The 21,174-nt window shown below is 39.9% G+C and overlaps 1 protein-coding gene across 1 annotated transcript in view; it reads left to right on the top strand.

Annotated features, from left to right (window-relative positions):
• The first annotated feature begins 365 nt into the window (after nt 1–365).
• Nucleotides 366–21,174, top strand: part of synpra (synaptoporin a) — a 39,725-nt gene continuing 18,916 nt past the window's right edge. The window contains exons 1-2 of the mRNA XM_058372984.1: nt 366–493; nt 692–757. Coding sequence (XP_058228967.1) covers nt 476–493; nt 692–757 — 84 coding nt within the window. The 5' untranslated portion in view covers nt 366–475. The remainder of the gene's footprint in view (nt 494–691; nt 758–21,174) is intronic.

The following is a 21,174-nucleotide window of genomic DNA, read 5'->3' on the forward strand; positions in this document are numbered from 1 at the left end:
GGGTAAATCTGTGGAACTGGTCAGTGCAAAGCATCCAGTAATGACAATAGATTGAATGGTTTAAATGGGATAACTAACGTGATTATTGTTATATAAATGCACGGCTCAGACATGCAGACATTCGACTGTAACATGATCTTTAGGTTGATATTAATGTGTAGATATAAAAAAAAAAAATGTATTGCTTTACAAAGTAAAATCTACGATCCCTGATGGAGTAAAGTATTTATTTTTATATGGAGGCGTTTATGAAAGATTTCTGGAAGGAATCTTTGATAGTATTACAATTACCAATGGTGCCACCAGAATTGTTTAAGTAACTGACATGCGCAGTAGCTTTGTTATTGTTCGCCTCAGACAGAAAATCCGCCGTGTCTATGAGCCGTTTGGCCTTCCATACAGTCAGATTCCCAGACTCCGCGCATCTCCGCTGTTTTGCTCTCAACCTCAGTGCACTTTTCTCCAATCAGGAAAAATGGAAACCGCAAACAAGGTAGGAGCAAAAAAAACAAAAACAAAACAAAACACTGCATGCTCATTTTCTCTGATGTTACATAGTAGTGATGTGCTGGGGATTTGAGACAGTCTAGTCGAGAAAAGAAAAAAATAAATACACACACACACACACACACAAACAGAGCAATTCACAATATCTCTTATTATTTATTGTTTTGGGCGTTTTTCCTTTCAGGTCGTTTCCACTGGGACATTTCAGGTTCTTAAACTCCCTCTGGGGTTCATCCGCCTGCTGGAATGGGTAAGCGCGTGAAAGTTGGATTATTGTGCCTTCATTTCCCCGTAATGAACTACACAGTCATGGAATTTAATTTCCTTTATCCTATTGCTTTAGTGATATACAGAGCAGCGTGTTGCGCTGTTTATTATAAGGTTTGTTGATGCATCACGTGCGCAAAATATGAAATGTAACGTGTGCGTACGTGTGTGTGTGTGTGTGTGTGTGTGGACTTGCCCACTTGGAATGGTGCTAAAAGTTCGTTTTTGCGCGTTAATTATTGCCATGCTTTGATTCCCCGGTTTGAGACACGTCCCAATTAACGCCTGATTAATTAATAAGATCCAGCTCGTGCATGCGCTTATCTCTGTATAGGAGGCTGTAGGCGCGTGCAAGACTGCGTCCGCTATTTTTCATAATCCACATGGCGTCGTTTTTCCAAATCCGAAATGCATCAAGCTTCATATTTGCTCAGATGCTCAACTGTGAAGAAAAGGCACATGATCACGTGCAAAATTTTCGCGTGATTTCTAGACGCTTGACATGTTTCACACGTTGTCACATACGGTATAGTGCACGAGTCTGATTCAGTATATTTTCCCCACATGTCCATTTGTCACATGCAGGATGTAATGTGCGGTTTAATTTTTCATATGTGGCTTTCATCAGCTTATGTCACGTGATTATTTGAGTGCGTGCTGAAATCTTAAGATGCACTTTGGCATGTTTCTCCCACGTGATCTGTGTAGTACTATTACGTAATATTATCACATGAGAAAAACCTCTGAACGTGTGTGAGGTTTTTACTTTAGGGTTAAGTCACACTGGGTGAGCGCTTCCTCCACATACAGTCAATATTACACTGAGAATTCCATCAGTGGAGCTCATGTGCATGTGCAATTGATTGAATAATTCTGTCCAGATATTAATGAAACGCTGGACAAATTCTGGTTTGTCCAAAAAAAATTTAAAAGCAGTTTCTGGAAAGCAAACTTTTGCTAACAAGCATTAGACAGAATGCAGAGTAAAAAAATAAACATTATGACCACCTGCCTAATATTGTGTTGGTCCCCCTTTTGCTGCCAAAACAGCCCTGACCCGTCGAAGCATGGACTCCACTAGATCCCTGAAGGTGTGCTGTGGTATCTGGCACCAGGATGTTACTTACAGGATACTTTTACTAGATACTGACCACTGCAGACCGGGAACACCCCACAAGAGCTGCAAGAGTTTTGGAGATGCTCTGATCCAGTCGTCTAGCCATCGCAATTTGACCCTTCGTCAAACTCCCTCAAATCCTTACGCTTGTCCATTTTTCCTGCTTCTAACACATCAACTTTGAGGACAAAATGTTGACTTGCTGCCTAATATATCCCACCCACTAACAGGTGCCATGATGAGGAGATCATCAGTCTTATTCACTTCACCTGTCACTGCTCATAATGTTATGCCTGATCTGTCTATATGCACTATGGACAGATACATGTGCACACCTGACCTTCCTGCTTATTTTTGTTTCTTCCCCAAACAGTTTCTGGATTAAAAGTTAAACTTGTATAGAATTTCTTAGCATGCTGTAGCGTTACAGTTTCCCTTCACTGGATGTGACTCAAACCTGTTCCAGCATGACAATGCCCCCATGCACACTGGGATGAACACCAACAGTCCAATGTGATGTAATGCACTAAAATGTATGTTTTGAGCTTTAAATAATCTTAAATCTATGGAATGCTATTCAAGTGCAATGTTACATAAAAATATAAATATGACATAAACTATAATTCATATGGAGTATCATCACTTTGTAGTCCATTAAATGCACTCAGGACATCAGATGAGATATCTTCATAATTGGAGGATTTTTCTGTTTTCTCTATGTTTTTGTTTTGTTTGTTTTTGTAAGGTCCAAATTATTTCTGAATAAAATCATGAACAATAATTGACCTAAGCTAAATGTGTAGCAGATAAATATTCACTAAGATTATCCTTTAAGCATGTCTAATTCTCAATTCTGACTTTCTCCCATTTTATTAATATTAATCTTTTCCCTGTTGCTGTTGCCTCACAGCAAGAAGGTTCTGGGTTCGAATCCCGGGTTCGAACAGGCAGGGGCCTTTCGGTGTGGAGTTTGCATGTTCTCCCCCTGCCTGCTTGGGTTTCCTCCGGTTTCCTCCGACAGTCCAAAAACCTGTACATTAGGTTGATTGGTAATTCTAAATTACCCGTGAGTGTGAGTGTGTGTGGTTGTCTGTCTATATGTGTAGCCCTGTGATGGACTGGTGACCTGTCCAGGGTGTACCCCTGCCTTTCGCCCAATGTGTGCTGGGATAGGCTCCAGCAGATCCCTGTGACCCTAATTAGGAATAAAGCGGAAGTCATTGATTGATATTTACACACAGTGTCCATTTTATTAGATACAGATAAAGTGTTTAAGTACTATAATAAAAGCAGGAAACATAAAATGACAGGAAACTGCTTTTGAATTGAAATCTGGATGTTCGAAGAAAAGGAGAATAATGATTTCCAGATTCCAGGACTTGGTAGGTTGTGTAAGAAATTGCTTAAGATGAAAAGATGGAATAAAAGTGTGAAAGGGTGTATTAAATATTCAGCTTGTCCAAAATCTAGGCTGTGTAATCCCACTGGCGATGCTTTACGGATGGTCTAATCCCTGATCTTGTCTCCAGAGGGACGTGTTTATTAAGTGGCTTCCCCAAGGTGAAAGGGTCGAGTGCTAATCGCGGCACGCTTGAGAGGCTAAACGAGAAAGAACACACATCTGGAAGGTAGACGTGCGGCACGCGTGCCTCTGCCAGTTTTTAGATCATTATTGCAGTTGAAGTCTGAGGGATCTGAGCACAGTGATGCATCTCCTCTCGGGGACACGATTGGTCACGCTCGGTGTTTGAAGTGTCCTCGGTTACAAACGAGGGGCTTATCGCCCGGGAAACACACACTACTAATCACATTTGGTCACACTGCGGCTTCTCCCTCCATTTTCTCTCGCTTGGGTTTCCATCTCTCTCCAACGTTCGGGGCTTTTGTCGATCCACCAGCCTGTTTTTTTATTTTTTTCTCCTCCCTTCTCACTTCATCTCAGTTTCTGTTTCTCGAACCCATTAAATGAAACAATGAACCGTTTAATACACTGTACATACAGCAAGGGGAAAAAAGTATATTAAGTATATTCAAAAGTATATCTGGGCTTTTTTTGCATCTGAAATGCGTCCAATTATCTAATCGTGAGGAAGCGGCATGATGCATACACTCGTACAGATACACAGCAAGAGCTTCGGGTATTTTCACATCAAACACCAGAATGAGGTAACATCCTGGTCCCGGTGGCTTTGACCATAGTGGTATGGTCAAAGAACAGTGTGATGAACCAAAAACATCAGCTGAGAGACTTCTTGTTGATGTGAGAGGTCAGAGGTGAATACAGGAACCACTCTTTACAGCCGTGATGGACAGAAAAGCATTTCAACATGTCAGATCTTCAGGAGGATGTGCTACAACAGCTGAAGACCACATCAGGGTCCAGAAACAGGAATCTGACGTAAATTATAACATTACTTTCAGGATCAATTTGTCTTATTAAACCACTCAGGAGTTGGGATATATGTGTATGCTGTCATCTGTCAGTTGCATTTAACTCTGTGTGTGTGTGTGTGTGTGTGTCTGTGTCTGTGTGTGTGTGTGTGTGTGTGTGTGTGTGTGTGCTGCTTTGTTTTGCATGCCTAGCTGCCATATATAATCATAGTTATTAGGGCAGGCTGATGGTTCAGAAGGAGATTAGGGATCGGGGCTGCTGTTTCCGCCTAAATGGACAATGTGGATATTTTTACTCTCCATAGACTTGAAGCGAGGTGTACTTGGGAGGCATCACAGATCTGCCTGTGTGTGTGTGTGTGTGTGTGTGTGTGAGGATGGTCTTGTTTTCTGATCTCAAGGTTAAGCCTGTAATCCAGAGGCACTTGACAAGTGTGACACAGGCATAGAAGTGGAAGTGTTTTACACTGTGTGTGTGTGTGTGTGTGTGTGTGGAGAAGCAGCTCATCCTGACGAGACAAGTGCCTGAGTGAAAATCTTGATGGCCTGCAGGTGCTTTCTGTTCTCTTTCACATTCACTAAAACCAAAGCGGCTGATTAACTACAGCAACACACACACACAGGCACTGCTCTCAAAGATGAAACAGTGCTCTCTTTCTTTCTTTCTTTCTTTCTTTCTTTGCTCTATGTTTTTCTTTCAGTCTTTTCTTTTATTCATAAATATGATCTGACTTAGGAGCAGTTTGTGTTTTACATTTTTCTTTTTATTTGGTTATGCTTAACTTTTTATTCTGCAATATCTCTCTCTCTCTCTCTCTCTCTCTCTCTCTCTCTCTCTCTCTCTCTCTCTGTCACTCCCCCCTCTCTCCCTCCCTTCCTCCCTCCCTCTGTTTCTCTTTCCCTCCCTCCCTCTCTCTCTCTCTCTCTCTCTCTCTCTCTGTCACTCCTCCCTCTCTCCCTCCCTCCCTCTCTCTCTTTCTCTCCCCCTTTCCCTCCCTCCCTCTCTCTCTCCCTCCCTTCCTCCCTCCCTCTGTTTCTCTTTCCCTCCCTCCCACCCCCCATCTCCCTCCATCTCTCTCTCTTTCCTTCCTTCCCTCCCTCTCTCTCTCCCACCCTCTCTCTCTCTTTCTCTCTCTGTCCCTCTCTCTCTCTCTCTCCCACCCTCCCTCTCTCTCTTTGTCTCTCTTTCCCTCCTTTTCTCCCTCTCTCTTTCTCTCTCTCTCTCTCTCTCTCTCTCTCTCTCTCTTTCCCTCCCTCTCTCTGTCTCTTTCTCTCTCTCTGTCTCTCTTTCTCCCTCTCTGTCTCTCTTTCCCTCTCTCTCTCTCTCTCTCTCTCTCTCTCTCTCTCTCTCTCTCCCTCTCTCTCTCTCTCTCTTTCCCTCCCTCTCTCTGTCTCTTTCTCTCTCTCTGTCTCTCTTTCTCCCTCTCTGTCTCTCTTTCCCCCTCTCTCTCTCTCTCTCTCTCTCTCCCTCTCTCTCTCTGTCTCTCTTTCCCTCCCTCCCTCTCTCTCTCTCTCTCTCTCTCTCTCTCCCTCTCTCTCTGTCTCTCTTTCCCTCTCTCTCTCTCTCTCTCTCTCTCTCTCTCCCTCTCTCTCTCTTTCCCTCCCTCCCTCTCTCTCTCTCTCTCTCTCTCGCTCTCTCTAGTGGAGGAGTTTCCCCTGTCTAAGTAAAATCAACATGCTTATTCATTTGTCTTATTAACTTGTTACTATAAATAAATGAAAGTCATTCTTTAATGAATGCAGTATTGTTCCTGCTGTAAAATCACTGCTTGTGGAAGAGAAATAAAACACTCGAGGACGTCCTGTTACAGAAAACATTCCGTTTCAAGGTGGTAACAGAAATTCTGTTTTGTGTCTGGCTGCATCACCGTCCCAAACCAAGTGTTTTCTTCTTAATAGTGACCGAATCTGCGTCTGTTCTTCTGTACTTCATTTTTCACTCACACTGGAAATGTAGAAGAATAGAAAGAGAAGCTTTTCCTCAACTTTATTTCTTCCGTATTTGTGAGAAACAGAGAGCTGTGAGGAATCTGACAGTGTAATTTTGCTGCAGCGGTGTGAGAGCAAAGCTGCTCTTCATCTTCCTCATCATCACATGCACACACACTCCTCCTCTCCATGCCCTGCAGATCAGCGCACAGCTGCAAGAGACTGATAAACAAGTTACAGCACCACTGCACCCACCCTGCTCTGCACTGGGTGCGCATATGTGTGTGTGTGTGTGTGTGTGTGTGTGTGTGTGTGTGAGAGAGAGAGAGAGAGAGAGAGAAAGAAAGAGAGCAAGTTTAATGCTTTTTCTTTAATTAATCAGGTTTCAATAAGCAGGTCTGAGCCACAAGCTTAACTAGGAACAAATTAGGATGTTGTTATTGTCATTGTGACTCTCTCATCCAGCTGTATTCATTCTCCAGTCACTTTCCCCCTCATCTTTTATCCCGTCATTAAGCCTTTATTCCACTCAACCACTCTTCATCTTCATGGGAAAAAAATAATTTTTGCTATTTGCAACAAGCTGTTTATTATCATTGCACACTCACAGCTCCAGGGTCCACGGTTCCATCCTGAACTTGTGGTACCGTCTGTGCTGAGCTCTGTGTCTTCTTCCCATCCTCTGGGCTCTCTGGTTTCCCTTTCACCTCTCAAAGACATGCCAGGTGCTGGGAAGTGGGAAATAATTGCCCCTAGGTTTGAACATGTGTTCTTGTGGCCGGGCAATGGAATGATGTTCTACTCAGGGTCGTAAGCAAAATCATAAGGGCTCTGAATTTATACAGCTGTTGTGCCTGACAAAGAAAAACAGTAAGTAAGCAAAAAGTAGTGGTTGTCACTGTGACCTCTGCTGGTGGGCTTTGGTTACAGAATAAATTGAATGCATACTGAAATATGATTGCATATACGATTATGTGTGTCTGGATGTATGTGTGTGTGTGTGTGCAATCTTCTAGGATAGATAATGCAGTGAATGATGAGTTAGAAATATTAGTTATTTAGTAAAATTCCTGTGCACTCTCAAGGAATACACCGAAAGCCTTTGAGATTCCAGTAAATTCTCATTAAATGTATATAAACGACGAAGTAGAACTGCGTGTAATGTCATGTTTTCGCCACCAGATGGTGCTGTTTACTTCACGTTCGTGGTCCATGAATAAACTCTGCTGCATGAATATCGAGCATCGTCTGACTCGCTGAAAATAAAATCACACACACACGCACAGATTGAGAGAGAGAGAGAGAGAGAGAGTAAAGTAAAAACATCACACACACTTGTATGTTTTATACATTTTCAAGTCCAGATGTTCTCAGCTATGAATATGGATATGCCTGTGTTTACCTCTGACGGATACTCACACCTATCTGACCATAAGTCTTGGATTTCTCAATAAAACACACTCATTTGATTATTTATGACGATCATCATACAACGTTAACATACAACCGCTTTGGAACGAGACCTGTACACTTTGCCCTACTGGTGCCAGGCTTGTCAAATGCTTGTACATCTAAATCCTTCTGGACCGTGCAGACTCACCGCTAACTTCTGCACTGAATCCCGGCCATGCTGACATGATAGAAAATGATGACTTCTGCTCATTATCGGCTCAGCAGATGCTACACACACATGAGCAGCTGTAACTGCACTCTCACTGACTCTTCCTCCCACACACAGTCCACCTGTTACTTGGTCTTCCTCTCACTTTTCTTTCTCGATCTGACTAACTCAAACTCACACACACACACACCTGTCCTGAATGTTCCAGCATGAATAGCCCACTGTCGGATGCCGTATTTGCTTTCTTAACGTTGCATCAGTGTGGATGGTCTTCCCACATGACTGTTGGGCAGTGTTATAGCTAGCATATGTTCCTGGGGACTTAAAAGTGTCTGGGTCTACTTCCTGACAGGCAAGACGAAGGAAATTCTTTTATTAATAAGCTTTGAGGTGTAAAGGTTCAGTCTGAATTTTTAAGCAGACTGAATTCCTAAAAATGTTTCGTCTAGTTATCTTGAAGAAAAGGATGCCTTTGTTTTGTTTTGTTTGGGTTTTGCTCTTGTCTCTGACCCTTTTCTGTCATTGCTTTGTTACCGAATTGTGATCACCTGTTTGTTGTTTCCACATCTTATTACCTAAACCCAGAAAAAACTCTTTTTCAACTCTCTAAACTTCCACTTCATCCATCTTTTATAGTTCATTACTTCTGTCTCAAATGAGATTTGCCCCTGAACTGTGACTGGGAAGTCCATTTACTTCAAGAAATTCAATTCACATCTTAGCACTCTAATGATGAAATGGTAAATGGGACTCCCTAATTACTATAACAGGAGGAATAAATCATTTAGTACTTAAGGTAACTGGCTACGTTAATAACAATCTAATCAGAAACTCAGTGTGTTACTTTGTAATGAGACGTCCTCTCAGGTCGTTCTATAATATCGGATTTGGGAGACTTGGGATTTGCTCTGTCACAACTATATTATAATCAGAATTAGCTGGGATAATCAGCATCATTAATCATTGGATGTGTGTTTATGAATAGTTGTAGACAGTAAATACCTTGTGTCATCTATATTTGCTTTTTAAAATAATTAAATCAAGGCAGTGACATATATTCTTCGTTAAGGGCTTCTGTTTAAAATGTCTAAGTCATTATAAGTTTATATGAGTGCACTTTCTAAAACAAAAATTATGTGTATTTTTTTTTTTTTATTTGCAATGTCTCTGAATGCCAATTAATATACTGTACTACACACTACACTACACTATACTACCATACACTACACTACACTACACTACAATATACTGCACTACACTACACTACCATACGCTACACTACACTACAATATACTGCACTACACTACACTATACTACACTACACTACACTATACTACTATAGACTACACTACACTCCAATATACTGCACTACACTACACTACCATACGCTACACTACACTACAATATACTGTACTACACTACACTACACTATACTACACTACACTACCACACACTACACTACACTATACTACTATACACTACACTACACTACAATATACTGCACTACACTACACTACCATACGCTACACTACACTACAATATACTGTACTACACTACACTACACTATACTACACTACACTACCACACACTACACTACACTATACTACTATACACTACACTACACTACAATATACTGTACTACACTACACTACACTATACTACACTACACTACCACACACTACACTACACTATACTACTATACACTACACTACACTACAATATACTGCACTACACTACACTACACTACTATACGCGACACTATACTGCACTACGCTACACTACACTACTATACACTACACTATACTGCACTACACTACCATACACTACACTATACTACCATACACTACACTACACTACACTACAATATACTGCACTACACTACACTACCATACGCTACACTACACTACAATATACTGCACTACACTACACTATACTACACTACACTACACTATACTACTATAGACTACACTACACTCCAATATACTGCACTACACTACACTACCATATGCTACACTACACTACAATATACTGTACTACACTACACTACACTACACTATACTACACTACACTACCACACACTACACTACACTATACTACTATACACTACACTACACTACAATATACTGCACTACACTACACTACTATACGCGACACTATACTGCACTACGCTACACTACACTACTATACACTACACTATACTGCACTACACTACCATACACTACACTATACTGCACTACACTACCATACACGACACTATACTGCACTACACTACCATACACGACACTATACTGCACTACACTACACTACTATACACTACACTACACTACACTACTAAACACTACACTATACTGCACTACACTACCATACACTACACTATACTGCACTACACTACCATACACTACACTATACTGCACTACACTACCATACACTACACTATACTGCACTACACTACACTACACTACACTACACTACTATACACTAAAGTATACTGCACTACACTACCATACACTACACTATACTGCACTACACTACACTACACTACACTACTATACACTACACTACTATACACTACACTACTATACACTACACTATACTGCACTACACTACACTACCATACACTACACTATACTGCACTACACTACACTACACTACTATACACTACACTATACTGCACTACACTACACTACACTACTATACACTACACTATACTGCACTACACTACCATATACTACACTACACTATCATACACTACACTACACTACACTACTATACACTACACTATACTGCACTACACTACCATACACTACACTACACTATCATACACTACACTACACTACACTACTATACACTACACTATACTGCACTACACTACACTACACTACTATACACTACACTATACTGCACTACACTACCATACACTACACTACACTATCATACACTACACTACACTACTATACACTACACTATACTGCACTACACTACCATACACTACACTACACTATCATACACTACACTACACTACACTACTATACACTACACTATACTGCACTACACTACACTACACTACCATACACTACACTACACTATCATACACTACACTACACTACACTACTATACACTACACTATACTGCACTACACTACACTACTATACACTACACTATACTGCACTACACTACCATATACTACACTACACTATCATACACTACACTACACTACACTACTATACACTACACTATACTGCACTACACTACCATACACTACACTACACTATCATACACTACACTACACTACACTACTATACACTACACTATACTGCACTACACTACCATACACTACACTATCATACACTACACTACACTACACTACTATACACTACACTATACTGCACTACACTACCATATACTACACTACACTATCATACACTACACTACACTACACTACTATACACTACACTATACTGCACTACACTACCATACACTACACTATCATACACTACACTACACTACACTACACTACACTACACTACTATACACTACACTATACTGCACTACACTACCATACACTACACTATACTGCACTACACTACACTACACTACACTACTATACACTACACTATACTGCACTACACTACACTACCATACACTACACTATACTGCACTACACTACACTACTATACACTACACTATACTGCACTACCATATACTACACTACACTATCATACACTACACTACACTACTATACACTACACTATACTGCACTACACTACCATACACTACACTACACTATCATACACTACACTACACTACACTATCATACACTACACTACACTGTACTTTACTACACTACCATACACTACACTACACTGCACTACACTACCATACACTACACTACCATACACTACACTACACTACACTACACTATCATACACTACACTACACTGTACTTTACTACACTACCATACACTACACTATACTGCACTACACTACCATACACTACACTATACTGCACTACACTACTATACACTACACTATACTGCACTACACTACCATACACTACACTACACTATCATACACTACACTACACTACACTATCATACACTACACTACACTGTACTTTACTACACTACCATACACTACACTACACTGCACTACACTACCATACACTACACTACCATACACTACACTACACTACACTATCATACACTACACTACACTGTACTTTACTACACTACCATACACTACACTATACTGCACTACACTACCATACACTACACTATACTGCACTACACTACCATACACTACACTATACTGCACTACACTACCATACACTACACTACACTGCACTACACTACCATACACTACTATACACTACACTATACTGCACTACACTACCATACACTACACTACACTACACTATACTGCACTACACTATCATACACTACACTACACTGTACTGCACTACACTACCATATACTACACTACACTGTACACTGTACTACACTATACTACACTACACTGTACTACACTATACTGCACTATACTACACTAACATACACTACACTATACTACACTACACTACTGTATACTGCACTACACTACTGTAGTAGTGTACACTACACTGCACTACACTGTACTACAGTACACTGCACTATACTGCACTACACTACACTGCAATACACTGTACTACACTACACTACACTGTACTACACTATACTATACTACACTACAGTGTACTACAGTACACTACACTGCATGATACTACACTACACTATACTACACTACACTATACTACACTACACTGCACTATACTACACTGTATTACACTACACTACACTGTACTACACTATACTATACTACTCTGTACTACACTACACTATACTACACTACACTGTACTACACTATCATACACTACACTACCATACACTACACTATACTGCACTACACTACCATACACTACACTATACTGCAGTACACTACACTACAATACACTACACCACACTGTACTGCACTACACTACCATACACTACACTACCATACACTACACTACCATACACTACACTACACTGCACTACACTACCATACACTACACTACCATACACTACACTACCATACACTACACTACACTGCACTACACTACCATACACTACACTACCATACACTACACTACACTGTACTGTACTACACTACACTGTACTACACTACACTATGCTGTACTATACTACACTACACTACACTGTACTACATTATACTACACTACACTGTACTACACTATACTACACTACTCTACACTGTACTACACTACACTGTACTACACTACACTACACTTCACTACACTATGCTGTACTACACTACACTGTACTACAATACACTCCACTCCACTCCGGTACCATGCCCCTTGCTACACCACACTATACCGCACTCCACTACACTACACTGTACAACACTACACTACACTACACTGTACTACACTACACTATACTACACTGCACTACACTCTACAACACTACACTGCACTATACTACACTGCACTATACAACACTGTATTACACTACACTACAGTATACTACACTACACTGTACTACACTATACTATACTACTCTGTACTACACTGTACTACACTATACTATACTACTCTGTACTACATTATACTACACTATACCTCACTACACTACCATACGCTACACTACACTGTACTACACTACACTGTACTGTACTGCACTACACTACCATACACCTACACTACACTGCACTACACTACCATACACTACACTATACACTGTACTACACTACTATACACTACACTGTACTACACTACACTACACTATGCTACACTACACTGTACTACACTACACTATACTACACTACACTGTACTACACTATCATACACTACACTATACTGCACTACACTACCATACACTACACTATACTGCAGTACACTACACTACCATACACTACACCACACTGTACTGGACTATACTACCATACACTATCATACACTACACTATACCTCACTACACTACCATACACTACACTACACTGTACTACACTACACTGCACTGCACTACCCTACCATACACTACACTACACTGTACTACACTACACTACACTACACTACCATACACTACACTGTACTACACTACACTGTACTACACTACCATACACTACACTACCATACACTACACTATACACTTTACTATACTACCATACACTACACTACATTATACTGCACTACACTACCATACACTACACTATACACTGTACTACACTATACTACAGTTCACTACACTATAGTACACTACACTACCATACACTACACTATACTACACTACTGTATACTGTACTACACTACTCTAGTAGTGTAAACTACACTATACTACAAAAACTGTACTACACTATACTACACTATACTACACTACACTACATTGTACTACACTATACCGTACAACACTATACTACACTACACTGCACTACACTACACTGTACTACACTACTGTATACTGTACTACACTACTCTAGTAGTGTAAACTACACTATACTACAAAAACTGTACTACACTATACTACACTACACTATACTACACTACACTACATTGTACTACACTATACCGTACAACACTATACTACACTACACTATACTACACTACACTGTACTACACTACACTACGCTATACTACACTGTACTACACTACACTGTACAACACTACACTGTACCACACTACACTATACTACTCTGTACTATACTACACTGTACTACACTACACTGTACTACACTACACTACACTATGCTACACTACACTGTACTACACTACACTATACTGCACTACACTACCATACACTACACCACACTGTACTGCACTATACTACCATACACTATCATACACTACACTATACCTCACTACACTACCATACACTACACTACACTGTACTACACTACACTGCACTGCACTACCCTACCATACACTACACTACACTGTACTACACTACACTACACTACACTGTACTACACTACACTGTACTACACTACACTATACACTTTACTATACTACCATACACTACACTACACTGTACTACACTACACTACACTACCATACACTACACTGTACTACACTACACTGTACTACACTACCATACACTACACTGTACTACACTACCATACACTACACTACCATACACTACACTATACACTTTACTATACTACCATACACTACACTACATTATACTGCACTACACTACCATACACTACACTATACACTGTACTACACTATACTACAGTACACTACACTATAGTACACTACACTACCATACACTACACTATACTACATTACTGTATACTGTACTATACTACTCTAGTAGTGTAAACTACACTATACTACACTACACTACACTATACTACATTACACTACATTGTACTACACTATACCGTACAATACTATACTACACTACACTATACTACACTACACTGTACTACACTACACTACACTACACTATGCTACACTGCACTGTACTGTACTACACTACACTATACTGCACTACACTACCATACACTACACTATACTGCAGTACACTACACTACCATACACTACACCACACTGTACTGCACTATACTACCATACACTATCATACACTACACTATACCTCATTACACTACCATACACTACACTACACTGTACTACACTACACTGTACTGCACTACACTACCATACACTACACTACACTACACTGTACTACACTACACTGCACTACACTACAATACACTACACTGTACTACACTACACTGTACTACACTACCATACACTACACTACACTGTACTACACTACCATACACTACACTACCATACACTACACTATACACTTTACTACACTACACTATACTACACTACTGTATACTGTACTACACTACTCTAGTAGTGTAAACTACACTATACTACAAAAAGTGTACTACACTATACTACACTACACTACACTATACTACACTACACTACATTGTACTACACTATACCGTACAACACTATACTACACTACACTGTACTACACTACACTATACTACACTACACTGTACTACACTACACTGTACTACACTACCATACACTACACTGTACTACACTACCATACACTACACTACCATACACTACACTATACACTTTACTATACTACCATACACTACACTACATTATACTGCACTACACTACCATACACTACACTATACACTGTACTACACTATACTACAGTACACTACACTATAGTACACTACACTACCATACACTACACTATACTACACTACTGTATACTGTACTATACTACTCTAATAGTGTAAACTACACTATACTACACTACACTACACTATACTACATTACACTACATTGTACTACACTATTCCGTACAACACTATACTACACTACACTATACTACACTACACTGTACTACACTACACTACGCTATACTACACTGTACTACACTACACTGTACTACACTACACTGTACTACACTACACTACACTACACTATGCTACACTGCACTGTACTGTACTACACTACACTATACTGCACTACACTACCATACACTACACTATACTGCAGTACACTACACTACCATACACTACACCACACTGTACTGCACTATACTTCCATACACTATCATACACTACACTATACCTCACTACACTACCATACACTACACTACACTGTACTACACTACACTGTACTGCACTACACTACCATACACTACACTACACTACACTGTACTACACTACACTGCACTACACTACCATACACTACACTGTACTACACTACACTGTACTACACTACCATACACTACACTACACTGTACTACACTACCATACACTACACTACCATACACTACACTATACACTTTACTACACTACACTATACTACACTACTGTATACTGTACTACACTACTCTAGTAGTGTAAACTACACTATACTACAAAAAGTGTACTACACTATACTACACTACACTATACTACACTACACTACATTGTACTACACTATACCGTACAACACTATACTACACTACACTGTACTACACTACACTATACTACACTACACTGTACTACACTACTGTATACTGTACTACACTACTCTAGTAGTGTAAACTACACTATACTACAAAAACTGTACTACACTATACTACACTACACTATACTACACTACACTACATTGTACTACACTATTCCGTACAACACTATACTACACTACACTGTACTACACTATACTATACTACACTGTACTACACTACACTACACTATGCTGTTCTACACTACACTGTACTACACTACACTGTACTACACTCCACTCCACTAATATGCCCCTTGCTACACCACACTATACCGCACTCCACTACACTGTACAACACTATACTACAGTACACTATACTACACTACACTACACTGTACTACACTTACTGTATTACACTATACTAAACTACACTGTACTACACTACACTGTAGTACACTATACTACACTACAATGTACTACACTACACTGTACTACACTATACTACACTGTACTACACTACACTATATTACACTACACTGTACTACAACACACTGTACTACACTACACTGTACTACCCTACACTATACTACACTACACCATACTACACTACACTGTAGTACACTACACTACGCTGTACTACACTACACTGTACTACACTACACTGTACTACACTACACTACACTGTACTACACTACACTATGCTGTAATACACTACACTCCACTACCATGCCCCTTGCTACACCACACTATACTGCACTCCACTACACTGTACTACACTACACTACGCTGTACTACACTACATTACACTGTACTACACTACACTACGCTGTACTACACTACACTACACTTTACTACACTACACTATACTACACTATGTTACACTACACTACACTGTACTACACTACACTATGCTGTACTACACTACACTACACTTTACTACACTACACTACGCTGTACTACACTACATTACACTGTACTACACTACACTACACTGTACTACACTACACTACGCTGTACTACACTACACTACACTTTACTACACAACACTACGCTGTACTACACTACACTACGCTGTACTACACTACACTACACTGTACTACACTACACTATGCTGTACTACACTACACTACACTACAATGTACTACACTACACTACATTGTACTACACTACACTACACTGTACTACACTACACTACGCTGTACTACACTACACTACACTACACTGTACTACACTACACTACACTGTACTACACTACACTACACTGTACTACACTGTACTACACTACACTATACTACACTACACTGTACTACACTACTGTATACTGTACTACACTACTCTAGTAGTGTAAACTACACTATACTACAAAAACTGTACTACACTATACTACACTACACTATACTACACTACGCTACATTGTACTACACTATTCCGTACAACACTATACTACACTACACTGTACTACACTATACTATACTACACTGTACTACACTACACTACACTATGCTGTACTACACTACACTGTACTACACTCCACTCCACTAATATGCCCCTTGCTACACCACACTATACCGCACTCCACTACACTGTACAACACTATACTACAGTACACTACACTGTACTACACTACACTGTACTACACTACACTACACTGTACTACACTACACTACGCTGGACTACACTTTACTACACTACACTACACTGTACTACACTACATTACACTGTACTACACTACACTGCACTGTACTACACTACACTACCATGCCCCTTGCTACACCACACTATACCGCACTCCACTACACTGTACTACACTACGCTACGCTGTACTACACTATGCTACACTGTACTACACTACACTACACTACACTATACTACACTGTACTACACTATACTAAACTACATTGTACTACTCTACACTACATTACACTTTACTACACTACACTACGCTGTACTACACTCCACTACATTATATTACACTACACTACGCTGTACTACACTATACTACACTACACTGTACTACACTACACTACACTATACTACGCTACACTACACTGTACTACACTACACTATACTATGCTACACTACACTGTACTACACTACACTGTACTGCACTACACTATACTACACTACACTACACTGTACTACACTTACTGTATTACACTATACTAAACTACACTGTACTACACTACACTGTAGTACACTATACTACACTACAATGTACTACACTATACTACACTGTACTACACTACACTGTATTACACTACACTGTACTACAACACACTGTACTACACTACACTGTACTACCCTACACTATACTACACTACACCATACTACACTACACTGTAGTACACTACACTACGCTGTACTACACTACACTGTACTACACTACACTGTACTACACTACACTACACTGTACTACACTACACTATGCTGTAATACACTACACTCCACTACCATGCCCCTTGCTACACCACACTATACTGCACTCCACTACACTGTACTACACTACACTACGCTGTACTACACTACATTACACTGTACTACACTACACTACGCTGTACTACACTACACTACACTTTACTACACTACACTATGCTGTACTATACTACACTACACTGTACTACACTACACTATGCTGTAATACACTACACTACACTTTACTACACTACACTACGCTGTACTACACTACACTGTACTACACTACACTACACTGTACTACAATACATTACACTGTACTACACTACACTACGCTGTACTACACTACGCTGTACTACACTACGCTGTACTACACTACACTATATTACACTACACTACACTTTACTACACTACACTACGCTGTACTACACTACATTACACTGTACTACACTACATTACACTGTACTACTCTACATTACACTGTACTGCACTACACTATACTACACTACACTACACTATACTACACTACACTACACTATACTACACTATGTTACACTACACTACACTACACTATACTACACTATGTTACACTACACTACACTGTACTACACTACACTATGCTGTACTACACTACACTTTACTACACTACACTATGCTGTACTACACTACATTACACTGTACTACACTACACTACACTGTACTACACTACACTACGCTGTACTACACTACACTTTACACAACACTACACTGTACTACACTACACTATGCTGTACTACACTACACTACACTACAATGTCCTACACTACACTACATTGTACTACACTACACTACACTGTACTACACTACACTACGCTGTACTACACTACACTACACTGTACTACACTACACTACACTGTACTACACTAAACTGTACTACACTACACTACGCTGTACTACACTGCACTACACTGTACTACACTACACTATGCTGTACTACACTACACTACACTGTACTACACTACATTACACTGTACTACACTACACTACACTGTACTACACTACACTGTACTACACTACACTACACTGTACTACACTACACTATGCTGGACTACACTTTACTACACTACACTACACTGTACTACACTACATTACACTGTACTACACTACACTACACTGTACTACACTACACTACCATGCCCCTTGCTACACCACACTATACCGCACTCCACTACACTGTACTACACTACGCTACGCTGTACTACACTACGCTACACTGTACTACACTACACTACACTACACTATACTACACTGTACTACACTATACTAAACTACATTGTACTACTCTACACTACATTACACTTTACTACACTACACTACGCTGTACTACACTCCACTACATTATATTACACTACACTACGCTGTACTACACTATACTACACTACACTGTACTACACTACACTACACTATACTACGCTACACTACACTGTACTACACTACACTATACTATGCTACACTACACTGTACTACACTACACTGTACTGCACTACACTATACTACACTACACTACACTGTACTACACTACACTACACTATATTACACTACACTACACTGTACTACACTACACTACGCTGTACTACACTACACTACACTTTACAACACTACACTACGCTGTACTACACTGCACTACGCTGTACTACACTACACTGTATTACACTACATTACACTGTACTACACTACACTGTACTACACTATGCTGTAATACACTACACTACACTTTACTACACTACACTACGCTGTACTACACTACATTACACTGTACTACACTACACTATGCTGTACTATACTACACTACACTGTACTACACTACACTATGCTGTAATACACTACACTACACTTTACTACACTACACTACGCTGTACTACACTACACTGTACTACA

This window comes from Hemibagrus wyckioides, linkage group LG21 (genome assembly GCF_019097595.1).
Source record: "Hemibagrus wyckioides isolate EC202008001 linkage group LG21, SWU_Hwy_1.0, whole genome shotgun sequence".
NCBI classification, from domain to species: domain Eukaryota; kingdom Metazoa; phylum Chordata; class Actinopteri; order Siluriformes; family Bagridae; genus Hemibagrus; species Hemibagrus wyckioides.